The sequence below is a fragment of the Apteryx rowi genome, unplaced genomic scaffold, assembly GCF_003343035.1.
Source record: "Apteryx rowi isolate R43461 unplaced genomic scaffold, aptRow1 scaffold_1017, whole genome shotgun sequence".
NCBI classification, from domain to species: Eukaryota; Metazoa; Chordata; class Aves; order Apterygiformes; family Apterygidae; genus Apteryx; species Apteryx rowi.
The window spans coordinates 76,656-89,483 of NW_020447217.1; the positions used below are offsets into that span (position 1 = coordinate 76,656).

At 53.5% G+C, this 12,828-nt stretch overlaps 1 protein-coding gene across 5 annotated transcripts in view; it reads left to right on the plus strand.

The window, feature by feature from the left end:
• Positions 1-12,828, plus strand: part of DNM2 (dynamin 2) — a 42,858-nt gene that overhangs the window by 11,322 nt on the left and 18,708 nt on the right. For 2 of the 5 annotated variants that reach the window (XM_026064426.1, XM_026064396.1), the window contains exons 3-14: positions 1,831-1,980; positions 2,352-2,555; positions 2,905-3,003; positions 3,296-3,456; positions 3,715-3,857; positions 4,502-4,637; positions 4,960-5,027; positions 6,178-6,316; positions 9,106-9,192; positions 9,552-9,622; positions 11,938-11,989; positions 12,781-12,792. In XM_026064426.1, the coding sequence (XP_025920211.1) occupies positions 1,831-1,980; positions 2,352-2,555; positions 2,905-3,003; positions 3,296-3,456; positions 3,715-3,857; positions 4,502-4,637; positions 4,960-5,027; positions 6,178-6,316; positions 9,106-9,192; positions 9,552-9,622; positions 11,938-11,989; positions 12,781-12,792 (1,322 nt within the window). Of the gene's footprint in view, positions 1-1,830; positions 1,981-2,351; positions 2,556-2,904; positions 3,004-3,295; positions 3,457-3,714; positions 3,858-4,501; positions 4,638-4,959; positions 5,028-6,177; positions 6,317-8,314; positions 8,454-9,105; positions 9,193-9,551; positions 9,623-11,937; positions 11,990-12,780; positions 12,793-12,828 lie in introns of all 5 variants that reach the window. The other 3 variants (XM_026064405.1, XM_026064420.1, XM_026064413.1) reach the window with 3 other exon arrangements.

Genomic DNA, 12,828 nt, shown 5'->3' on the forward strand with positions numbered 1-12,828 from the left:
TGCAAAATGTCAGACGTAGCCCTCGAAGGGTAAAATGTCAACAGGTGCTTAAACCAGTAGGAGTAGAAAGGCGAGAGCGGGATCGGCATCTACCCCCTCGTCCCACCCACGCATTAGTGTTGTTCAAGAAAGGAAGTGGGTAGCACCGTCCTTACAGACCGTCCTCTCCCYGAGGCAAGCAGTGGTCACAAATCTATTAAAATCCCTTTCAAAGGGGCGGATTTGGAGCTGTTCCAAATAGCCAAGGAGTCTTTATCCGGCCGATTGCAGGGGAAGCGCTGTGCCTCTTATCCCTCGCCTCTCTGCTGAGTTTTCCAAGTCCCCTCAAAGCTTCTCTCAAACTAGCAGGTCGCAAGACCCTTTCGGAAAACCTCAGATAGCTGATAGCGTCCTGTCAGGCTGGGAAGCCAAGCCGTATTGCGACGTCCTTTACTTCCCACTCGTGAGGGCAGCACTGCCGACCTAATTTCAAATCAACAGGCCTGAAGGGTAAAATGAAGTAGATGCTGCGACCTCTCCTGACAATAGGGCTGATTCAGTTGAAGATCGGATGTGAAGGCCTTCAGTCAGTTCTGCTATTTGARTGAAAACGCTTTCCTTGGCTTCTGGCGCAGGTTGGATCCAGGCCCTTCGGCACCTCGCAGAAACCGCTGCGAGCAGATGGGTGATTCAGAGAGACGGGGCTCCCTGCTCGGGCTTCCCTGACTTGTACCGTGGCCCAGAAGCAGCAGCTGCTTTTCAGACCGGTTCTCTTCCAAGGCATCTTCCCGCCGAGGAGCCGGGGCTGAGTTAACGTTTATCTCCTGGCGCAGTTGCTTGGGCTTGGAGGGGAGTTCCTGGGGTCAGGCACCTCTCCGCGCTGCTAGTGCCYGCAGCTCTGCTGGGCTTGTTGGCTCCAGCGCAGAGTGAAATGGAGCGATAAATCCCGGGAGTAAGCGAGTAAATAAAGCAGAGCTCTTGGCGCAGGTGGAGGGGAGCTGTGCTTCCTTCTTGGCAGGGGGCTGGGGAATGACTCCTCGCCGACGGGGCGGTCGTGCCCCGGTCACGCCGCAGCGGGGACAATGCGAGRACGAGAGCCCAGGTCTCCAGCACCTGCGCGTCTCCGAGAGCCAGCTGGAGCCCTTCTGCCAGCGCGAGGGTGCTGCCAGCGCCGGGGGSTTGCTGCCCTGCCTCCCAGGCGCACCAGCACTCAGAGCATCTTGGCAGCTGAAGACTCGGACCTTTCTTCAGCATTCGGAGTCCCAGCAATAAAACGTTTAAAAGCAATCAGCGGGGACTGAAAGGCAAACAGGCCCGGGTGAAAACAAACACAGCCATTCTGACGTCGAGGTTCGCTAGCTGGAGCCAGCGTAGGCTGGCTGCCAGCATCTCACCCAAGGGCAGTTTCTTTTTGGCAAGGAAAGTGTAACTCRAAGTCCACATCAAAGCAGCTGCTGCCAGCGCAGAGGCAGCAGGCAAAGTGTCGGCTTGCTCAGCCCGAGTCTGCTGGCCTCCATTGTCCYGTTCTTCCCTCCTCAGCCAGAGGAAGCTGCTAGGCCAAGTTTGTTTGGGGCTGCTGCCAGTCAGGAGGCTGAACATGACCAGGTTAATCGCTGGGCAAGCTCGTGGTGCCTCTCTGGGGCACCGTTTCTGCCTGGCTGCTGGGGCAGATTCAAGCTGGCTGGTCTGGTGTCGCACAGAAATGAATGTCTGGCTCTGCTTCACGGTGTAGAGAATTCTATGAAACAGTTGAATCTTGGCATGTGTCTTACTGGGCTAGGCTTGAGATACRAGCCAAATTCTCTATTCAGTTTTTTTKTGTGTGTGTGKGGGGGGGGTTATCTCTTCCAGAATATGCTGAATTTTTGCACTGCAAATCCAAAAAGTTCACGGATTTTGACGAGGTGCGGCAGGAGATCGAAGCAGAAACGGACAGGGTCACGGGAACAAACAAAGGCATCTCTCCTGTCCCCATCAACCTTCGCGTCTATTCGCCACACGGTGAGTGAGGTGTTTTTCTGCCCTAGGGCTCTGCACACCAGCCCTCGTATTTGTTAATTCACTTAGTGAAAAAAGAAAAGCTGGTATTTGCATACATAACAGCTATGGGTTTTACCCCGGTCCGTGCCCTAACATGCAAAAAGGGGCCATTATGTGCCTCTAGCCTATCTTCTACCAGCCTGGGGACATGTGGCCGCCATCTGAGCAAATACAGCAATAACTCTTCCTCCAGAGGGACTTGTAAGGACTACGGAGGTCTGGATCCATGAGCAGACCTGAAGAGAGTCAACGGCAGGACCGACAGCTGAAGTTCCCTTTGCTCCCAACTCCAGACCTCTGACCCCAAACACGTGTGGTCTCTGTCCTTTCAGTGTTGAACCTGACTCTGATTGACCTCCCGGGTATCACCAAAGTGCCAGTGGGGGACCAACCACAAGACATTGAGTACCAGATCAAAGACATGATCATGCAGTTCATCAGCAGGGAGAGCAGCCTGATCCTTGCTGTGACGCCAGCCAACATGGATCTGGCCAACTCGGATGCACTCAAGATGGCGAAAGAAGTTGATCCTCAAGGTAAGACAGACACGTCCTCCTGCCTTTCTCTGTCCCTGCAGTTGCTCTGAGCCCTGCAGTGGCGTGGTGGCTTGTGGGTTTGAGTGGCCCAGGTATCGAGTCGTAAAGTCTTCAACTGCTGTCACAGGAGAGTGTCAGAAACCAGTTGCACCATTTGGGAACCAAAGGGGGTTCTCATCTCTCCTCCTCTCACAGAGGACTCTCAGTCCTCTGATGGCTGAGAAAGTGTCAGCAGTTCCAGTCCCCGCTGGCGAGTTCATACTTGTTTTGGTTACACACCTGCATGCCTCTTTCCGATACATTCTGTGAAATAAAATTGATTGTTTGCTGCTTTGTGTGGCTGCCTCAGGCTTGCGGACGATTGGAGTGATCACCAAGTTAGATCTGATGGATGAAGGCACAGATGCCAGAGATGTGCTGGAGAACAAGCTGCTTCCTTTACGAAGAGGTATAATGAACTTCGAAGGCTTTGTGTCACCCCGTATCCTCCCCCCCACGACCTTGCTACACCCTCATCTTTCATGCGGAGAGGGTGGCATTTCAGAGCGAGTCGAAGGGCAACTCCTGCGCAGCCTRTTATCTCTGAATGAGGTCTGCTGGGGAGCCCAGACCCTTCTTGCTGAAGATGTTGCCCTCTGCTTGAGGAAAGCAAAGTCGCTATGGATGGCAATCACAGAGCCCTGCTCGGACAGCTCTCGGCTGGGTCTGTCCGTAGCAAGAGCCAATGTGTCCTGTTGCAGGCTACATCGGCGTCGTTAACCGGAGCCAGAAGGACATTGATGGTAAGAAGGACATTAGGGCAGCACTGGCAGCAGAGCGGAAGTTCTTCCTTTCTCACCCGGCTTACAGGCACATGGCAGACCGGATGGGCACCCCGCATTTGCAGAAGGTCCTTAACCAGGTAGGCTGAACCGCAGGTGCTGTGTCAAGGCACTGCACTTGGTTCGCTGGCAGTTTAGTGCGCTAGAGGGAGAGCTTTTCTGCCATGCTGAGCGTGGGAGCTTGGGCGAGTTTCTGCTTCTCTTATATTTGTGGAGAGAAAAGCTGCACTTCTTCCTGAATGTTTTTTGCTGATAGCGTTTGTTGCTGATGCTGGTGGCAGAGGGGAATTCCTGCAGGCGGGTGGACTGCTGCACTCACTTTCCCAATTCTTTTGTAGCAACTGACCAACCACATTCGGGAGACGCTGCCTTCGCTGCGCAGCAAACTTCAGAGTCAGCTGCTGTCCCTGGAGAAGGAGGTTGAGGAGTACAAGAATTTCCGCCCTGATGACCCCACGCGAAAAACCAAAGCTTTGTTACAGTAGGTTTCTCCCTCTCAATACTTCAATCCTGGTGCCTCACCTGGCAAAGGAGGCTTAAAGCTGCTGGCACAGAGCTTAAAGTTACCTCAGTCTTCATGAAAGGGTCGTTTGTCTTGGCTAGTGGCTCCTTCCAAGGAAATGCCCGATGCCCAGATTAACCCTGTCATTAGGAACGAGTGGTGCTAGTGGAAGGCCTTGCCAATTCTAACTGCACTGAGGTGGCGCCTAGAAGAGATTCCCTGCCCTCCAGCACTAATCCGACAGGCTGCTGGGAAGGTCAAGGAAAGCCTGTCCCAGAAATGCCTGGTGAGCACCTCTGCGGGCAAGAATTGGTGCCTCTTGCTTACTGAGCTGTGTGCGCATAACCTGCTTGTTTTAAAACAAACAGACTGCACATTTGGTCTCAGGATTAAAAAGGCGACTTGTGTCCCTCCTTGGCCTGTCCCTGTGCCCTTTGGACTACAGCAAAAGGGAGATTCTGCTTCTGTGACTCACACAGAGGGAGTTTGGAGAATCTTTATATGGCGCTGACACGCAGAACTGGTGGCATGTTGCTGACTGCAGTAGACGGCCTGGRTGGCTGTCCATTCTGTCATCTGTTGTAGTCAGCTGCTACCTGTTTAATCCTGCTGCTTCTCCACAGAATGGTCCAGCAGTTCGGTGTGGACTTTGAGAAGCGGATTGAAGGTTCAGGAGACCAGGTGGACACACTCGAACTCTCCGGGGGTGCCAGAATCAATCGCATTTTCCATGAGAGGTTTCCTTTTGAGCTCGTGAAGGTAAAGCTGGCCTGGGGACCTGTGTTCTGCACAAATAGTGTTTGGTAGGTGCTCTGTCCCCACGCAGAGCAGAATGTGGTTGGTTTTCCACCTGCTGTTAATGAGGAGGGGCACGTTTGCTCTATGTGCTTATTTCCTAAACCTGACCCGACGCCAGGGGTGAGCTGAACTCCCTCTTGCCCAGCCGTGCGCTGTGACRTGCAGGTGGAGCTGAAGCCTTTCCCTTCTCCTCATTCGGAGGTGCTTGCAGAAGGAAGGGATGTTTTCTTAGAGCCTCAGTTGCTTGCTGTAAAATCTGATTGTGGCTTTCTTCCCTATTTAGATGGAGTTTGACGAGAAGGATTTGAGACGAGAAATAAGCTATGCAATTAAAAACATCCACGGTGTGAGGCAAGTATCGGAGCAGTGCAGTAGCGGATCCTGTTTTCCTTAGGGTAGATCAGTAAGCCTGATCCATGTGGTACGTGCGATCGGAATATTCCTGCCGAGAGAGAGGCGATACGTGTCATTGTCAATTCATTGTCCAGTGTCTTGTGGAGACCAGCGTTTGCTGAGAACGGATGGTCCCTGTTGGAACCTTTTAGAGGGAATTAAAGGGGTAACTTAACCGTCCTGCTGATTTTGCTTCACGTAGTTTTCCCCCACTGTGTCACTTCAGCGTAGCTGATCTGAAAAGGTTCCCCTTGTGCCATCAGTTCAGATACTAAGATAGTCTTTCTCTTCCTCTTTTATTTCCTCCAGTGGGGGAAGAAATGACCCTGAGAGAAATTTAGGGAACGAGAGTTAAATCTCCCGGCTAAGAGTAAGGATCCAGGCTCTGGCCGTAGGTGTGTGCCCTGGGGACCAGAGTTGTCTCATTTAGAAATAGTGCGTCTTGTGTGGAAGCAGCTCAGCCCATACAGCGCAGAACTGTTGTGTGCCTGGAGCCTGACAGCACTGAAACAGGGACACGGGAGAGGAATCGCATTAGGTACAAGTCCTCTCCTTGGCACACCTGCTCTCCTTTGGCCTGATGGGGAAAGAGAAATCTRGCGTTTCCTTTCTTTGCCTGAGCCCAGGAGCCATTTGACCTGCTCTTGGTGTATCCCTTTTCCCTAAACGCTGCTGCAAAGGCTGTTTCCCATCTGCTTACAGTGTTGGTGCGCCTGGTAGTTCGGGCGCTCGCTCCTGTTCGTGGAGGGAGTAGCACCCTAGTTTGAGGTGTTCCCACCCCGCGGCTGGAGAGAGCAGGGCGCACGGCCTGCGAAAGGGGCAGGTGGAGGTGTCAGCCCCCCGTCCCCTCGGCTGCACTGTGCAAGCCCCAACCGAGGGTGGCGGAGCAGCGGGGTTCAGCGACGCCGTGGATCCAGGAAGGGGACGGTGCCAGCAGCAGGAGCCGTCCCAGCTCGCGGCCCGCCTGTCCGGGGAGGGAGTTGCTCTCCAGGGTGGTGCTGCTGCTCTCTCGTCAGGATGCGGCCGATCGCCTCTAAACCTGATCACCCATTTTGTTTTTTTCTCTGCCATGTCTCTGCCCTCTCGCCCCGCGTGTGGACTCCTGTAGGACGGGGCTCTTCACCCCAGACTTGGCATTCGAGGCCATTGTGAAAAAGCAGGTGGTGAAGCTGAAAGAGCCTTGTCTGAAGTGTGTCGACCTCGTTATTCAGGAGTTAATCAATACAGTTAGACAGTGTACCAGTAAGGTATTGAACTGGCTGGAGGCAATCCAGCCTCTTCCTACCAGTGGGATGGGGAAGCAGGAGTGATGCTCTAACCTGCCTGCCTTGCCTGGTTTCCMCTCCAAAAAAAGAAACAAAATCTGGGAGCCCCCTAAGCAAATTGGGTATTTCTGACCTTTGACTGATGCATCTCCTAACCTGGAGTCCTCCCCGTGTCCTTCAGCCGAGAGGCTCCTCTGGTCAAAGTTGCGCTGTCTGGGCCAGAGTGGGGACGCGGCTAAGCCCTGAGGACGACTCCGTGGCCCTGGGCTCGCCTGGCGCTTCGGGCTCGAGCGGYGTCACCGAGGCCTCGCAGGTGGCGTGACGGACAGAGCCGGGAGTTCTGCTCCTGTCCCTGTCCCTGCCCYGGCCTTCTGGGCGACCCTCGGCAAGACGCTTTGCTTCCTGTGTCTGCCACCCTCCTGGGGACAGCGCGGCTCTCGTGCAGACGGGCTCTCCGGGGCCTCAAGAGACCTGGCTCGGGCTGCGGTGCGCAGCGGCGGGTCGGAAGGGACGCCGCCAGGGCTTCGTTCCCGATGCATGGTGTGAGCCAGGCAGGTGGGCAGGCTGTTCGTGGATCCTGGTACCTCTCTTAGCACGTGTCTTCTAAGCTGCGATTTAAACTGCTGCTTCGCTGCACTCTGGGAACTCGTGGAAAATGGAAACAAAAGCTGGGGGCAGCAGTTCCAGCAAATGGTCTCGTGTCTTACTTGTAAACCCTGTAGTTCAATGTCTGCAATTAATAAGCTGCTTGATAACAAGCGCATTTCCATTTCAAAAGGTTTCCCCCATYGTCATTTGTTCTTGGAAGTGTTAATTACCCTGAAGCTGCACGACAGCCCTGGATGAATGGGCCGTTTCCATATTTAATAATGGCTTCTCAGGGTGACTCTTTTTTTARCTTCGTTCTGGTAGAAGCGAAAGAAATGCGTTAAACTGAAAAGAGGACAGGAGAAAGAGCTCCCATTTTCTTCTTGTAATGCTTATGTTCAAAAAAAAAAAAAAAAGAGGAAGATTTTTTGCCTACCTGCAGGGACCAGACGAGAAAGAGAAGGTCACTGTGATATCGGCTACCCAGAGTGCTTTTGTGGAGCAGAGCAGTTTAAATGCTCATCTGGTTCTGTCAGTGGTAGGAGCTGTGGGGGTTTGTCTGTGGGTCAGGAGCTCCTTTGTGCTCAGCGTGGTTCACTGCGATCTGGGTAACGTGAAGAAGCCGGCGCTTACTGCTGAAATTCCTTCGGTCCCAGGTTAGGCAGGACAAAAAGAGGAATCCCCAGGGAATCCGTCCACCGGAAGGGTAACAAAGAGGAGTGAGCTTGCAGGCAAGCCGCCCTGCTGACCGGGGGACAAGGCTTTGCCTGCGGAGGGCTCGGAGGGATGTGCGCTAGGACGATGTCCTGRGTCAGCGCGTGCTGTTTCGGCTGGAGCAAGAGGTTATCCCGAAACRGCGGCTGCCCGGATGTTATTGCAGCAGCTGCTGTCTCAAAGAGCTGCAGGGAGGCTCTTACCCCAAAGAAGACTTGAAATTCACGGTTTGCTARAGCTGGATCTCAATGGTCCAGGCTAGAGAGAGTCTAGGAGGCTTTCCAGGGCTCTGCCGTGCTCAGGGTAACACCACCCTCTCGTATGTGCCGAGGCAGAGTGGACATGAGGCATCCTCGGATCAGGGTGTTCGGCGCTGCTGCAAAGCGGTCTCCAGACCAGCAGGGCAGGATGTGTTCGTGGGCCTGGAGCTGAGAATTCGTGCCCCTGCTCAGTCTGGCTGTGAGATGAAGGGAAGCTGAGGGGTTACCTGAGCTGGTTGCAGAACAGCTCCAAGGGATCCGAAGGAATTTCCCAGGCAGGCACTGTAGCTTTTTCCTTTGCATGTTACTAACCTTAATTTTTTTTTTAAATCTCATTTTTCTTTTCTTTCTGTCTTTGTTGCTATTTTTTCCCCTGCACTCCACTTGGTGTTTCGCTCTCGCTCTCTGCATGATGCAGGACGGGGCTCTTCACGCCCGACATGGCCTTTGAAGCCATAGTGAAAAAACAGATTGTAAAGCTTAAAGAGCCCAGTTTGAAGTGTGTTGATCTGGTGGTCTCAGAGCTGGCCACAGTCATTAAAAAGTGTGCCGAAAAGGTAATGGGTCTTAATTCATCCCTCTTTGTCTAATCTGAACATCTGGAATATATTTGCTCTCAGGACCCAGCCGACCAAAGTGAGTTCGACAGCAAGGTTGCCGCTGATTTGGGGGGACACTGCGTCCTTCTGACACCTGAACACTTGCTGGAAGTGCCAGCAAATACAGTCATAGCATTAACTTGGCTTCGCGGCACGGGTCCTGCCGAGACATATTGCACAGGTGTTTGCTCGCCCCCGTAACAGTAAAGGCTAAAAACGCTCCTAGCGTAGCTGAGGCCTTGCATTGCTGAGAACCCGTCTCCTTTGCCTTGCTTAGCGGTAGCTCGCGCTTCATGCCGTGAAAATCTGAATCTGCTTAGCCGTGGGTCCGAGGGTGGGAAGAGAAGCTTGATTCGTATGTTAAGCATGCTTCTAAGGCCCCCAGGAAGGGCACTCTGCTGTCTTGTCGGATCTAGTGAAGAGAATCAACTCTGTTGCTTCTTCCACCTCTGAGCCCCAGTTGTGTCCTCCAGACAGAACTGGGGCTCGATCCCTTCTGTCCTCTGCGTTTGTGAGTGTGTTTTTGTGGCCAGCTTTCTGTGATAAGTGTTGGAGGCTGCCACGGTCTGATCAGCAGCGGTTTTCCCTGGCCTTCTCCCTCTCTTTTCAGCTCGGTTCCTACCCCAGGTTGCGAGAGGAGACGGAGAGGATTGTTACCACTCACATCAGGGAACGGGAAGGCAAAACGAAGGACCAGGTGAGCAGCTTTCCAGGCTCGCCCCGTCATCTTCCTTCGCCTACCTAGAAAGCCAGGAGAAAGCGGAGCTGTTTGGCGCTTCTCCTCTCCGAGGACAAAGCGAATCCTGCCTGTGCGCGCAGCCCGCGGTTGGGCCGGCCGCCCGGCTGCTCCCCACTCGCAATCCCAAAGCTCCCTCTCGCGGCAGCGATGCAGAGCGCCGGAGGTCGGGCATCTCCGTGCAGGCCTGTGCGGTCGCAGGTGGCCCCTGAGCACAGCCGCGTCCCTTGGGGCTCGGTGGCAACTCTTGCTGAGCAGTGCTAGAGCAGGAGGTGGCCGACTCTTCCCGTGGGACTCCTGACTTGTAAATCTCTTTCCAGATTCTCCTGCTGATTGACATTGAGCTCTCCTACATCAACACTAACCACGAAGATTTTATCGGATTTGCCAAGTAGGTAACTGGCCGGTGCGGTGGGGTTTTTGTCAAATTCTTTTATAAACGAAGTTCACGGTCCTATCCCCAGTTTGCAGATGAGGTGTGTGGGATGTTAAATTACACTTTCGGGGTCACCAATATGACAACCGGTGGAAGAGTCTCCCAAGTCCTAGCATTATCCACCAAAACCATGTCAGTGCCTCCTGCGCCTGAGTTCAAGCAATTCTGGAGGCCTGTGAGATTTGCACAGGAGCTCCACTTCTTTGCTTGCCACCTGGTCTAGTATTTAAGGGCCTGAAGATGGGAGCTGCCCCACATCATTCCTTTGCTTCAGATATTAGCCTGAAGCAGGGTTTGTTAACGCTGCTCGTTACAGCAGAATGCATGAAAAACTGGAGTCAGATTGTTGAGTCTCGTACTGATGAACTAGAACTGCTTAGGGCCTTCTCACAGGAGCGCTTGTGATGAATTCAGGTAATTAAGGCTGTCTCCCCCCCTTCAGCTGAGATGTGGGAATTTTCCGTGCCCCTTGGCCACACTAAGGGAAAGTGAAACGACTCTCTGTGTCCCAGTGGAGCTGCTGGACTCACGTGTCGGCTGCTGTCCCTGGGCTGGAGCAGGAACGTCTCCACATTCTTCGAGCTCGTCCCTCGTAATTGTCTGCCCAGGCAGRCAGGACCAGGAACAGAGAAGGGCAGAGGGGAGGGGGGGTCTCTTCTGTCAGTCAGTCTGTCTTCAACTTTGGCTTTTTGCCTGCGGACACCAGGGTCACTTGTGTTTTCCATCAGCCCAGCCCCTACCTTTGTGATAACCTTTTGGAGCTGCCRAGAGGTCTAGCTCAGGTGTCCCTGCACAGAGAGAGCCAAGGCATRCAGCTCTGCCCTGGGCTGGTCACGCTCTTCGTAGCGCCAGCCAAAGCCCGCACCGCTTCCTTCTCCTTAAATTCACTTATTCTTCCTCTGTTTTCTTTTTCTCCCCTCTTTTTTTATGTCTCTGCTTTTCACATTCATTCGCAGTTCCTTCCTCTTCTCCTAATCTCTCCTGTTTTTCCTTTGAACCATCTCACTCTTTCCTCCGGACTCCTCTGAAACTCTCCCACTCCCCAGCTGTTACACTGAGCAGCACTTGACGACGGGGTGGGTACCTGCCGAAACAGTATGTACCGAGTGACCGGGCCAGCCCTGCTTGCACCTTCCCCTCCCCGCAGGCTGAAGGGGTCTTTGAGAGAGCCGGAGAGGCCTCCGCCAGGCTGAGCTTCAGAAGTGCTCCTGCAGTGAAGTTCAGCGAAGTGAGAGCTTCTYGCATCCCAGATGAGAGCAGGAGCTGTTGCACTGGGTCAGACCAGGCATYGGGCTCGCCTGGTGTTCTGGGGTTTAGAGAGGAGCGTAAGGAACAGGGCAGGTAAAGAGCGATCACTCCCAAATTCCCTCAGGTGGCAGGTTAGGGACATCCTGGGCTGGAGGGACGGTGGCTGCTGTGAACGTGGTTCTGCAGTGACCTTCCCCAGGGAAACGACCCCGTTTTTGCTTGTAAACTGCTTCTCCGTGGGGCATCCTGGCGTAATTCTAACTGTTTTCATGGATTTTGTTCCTGCTCCTGACTAACGGTTACGTCCTGCACCTYGCCCCTCGTCTCTTTGGTTGCTCAGGAGAGACAGGTAGCTTTCCCTCTGGTGCAGGTATGCTCTTTTCCAACCTGGGGGTGACTAGGAGGCTGCAGGTGTTTCTGGAGACTAGTCCTTCTGGTTATCTACCTTCYGGTTATCTACCTTCTGGTGGCAGGGAGAGTTGGGTGCATCGGCTTGACTGGGTTGATGAGTTCAACTCCCTGAACTCTGTGGCCTTTTGAATTAGCAAACACTGCTGCTCTGCTTGGTTTACCTCTCCTGCAAGTTGTAACCTTGCCCCTGTGGAAGATATGGGGAGTGTAAATGACTCAYGTGCCTGGAGATAAGGACTGTAAGGAAGGAGATAAAGCTGTCCAGGTTGGAAAGCCCCATACCTGCCCCGTGGTGCTGCTGTCTCGTGTACGTTCAGTTCTGGACAAAACTCTGGAAAGGTCTCCTCTGTCTGCATTGCAATGCACAATAATAATAAGGAGTGATAAGTAGTCCGGGTGCTCTCGGCTGAATTCCACGTGATGGGCTACCCCTTTGGGCTCAGCTCTTCCTTACAGCGCTCCTCATGGCCCCGGGGGAAGCRTGCTACCTCAAGGGTCGACGTAGCCTGTAGGCAAGCCGTGTGACTCGGTCTCTGTGGCTGCGTGGGCCCTGAGCACTTGCCGTTTGCTTGGCGTTCTCCGCGTAAAGCTGTGCTCTTTTCTTGTTTCAGTGCACAGCAGAGGAACACCCAGACGAACAAGAAAAGAGCCATCCCGAATCAGGTATAGCCTGGCAACCCCGCGGTCTCCCTCGTAGCGTGGGGCAGAGGTAGCTGTCTAGGCTTGGATCCCGCTCCAACCGTGCTTCAGAGCAACCCAAGAGCTGCGTTTTGCAGTTCGGAAAGCTGGATTCGGGTCGATCCACAAACTCCCTCCTTGAGGGAAAGAGATATTTGACACTGGGGTTGCAGACAGGAAACGCAGAGCTCTGACTCATGGGGTGGGAGCTCCGGAGGAGCTTGTCTAAAAGTAATGGGATCGGGACAGCCGGGCAGTAGGCACCGCTGGAGGATCCCTGTGTCCTCAGAAGTGGGCAAGTCTGGGCAGAGGCCAGCGTAACTTCCTGGTCCTGGCCCCTTCATTTATTGCAAACTAGCTGTTCGGGGAGGGGGCAGAGGGAGCGGGGACCAAGACTAGCACAGGGACGTACATACCTGGCAGCCGTGTTGGCCTCAGTTCTGTCTCGTCATGCAGCCTTCCAGTTCTGAGAGGGGCGTTCGCTATCTAGTGTGCATGACTGAGAGCAGGACTGGAAACGCCCCCTTGCATGGTGTTAGGTCTTGCAGTACGTAATACAGACATTGCCTCTTGTTTGGAAAGATTGTAATGAAATATTAACACTGTAAAATTATAATTAATAGCATGTAACTGTTTTTCTTTTGCTGTTTTTCTGCTTTTTCCTACCATTTTTTGTGCTTCCTGCTCTCTTCTTCCTTCCATCACTTCGTTTTTCTTCACTGTTCTGTCTCCTTGTCCTGCTTTTTTTTTCCCCCCTTAATTTTGCGCACCTAAAGGGTGAGATACTGGTAAGTACCCATATAGTGTGATAGTGCTGATAGACA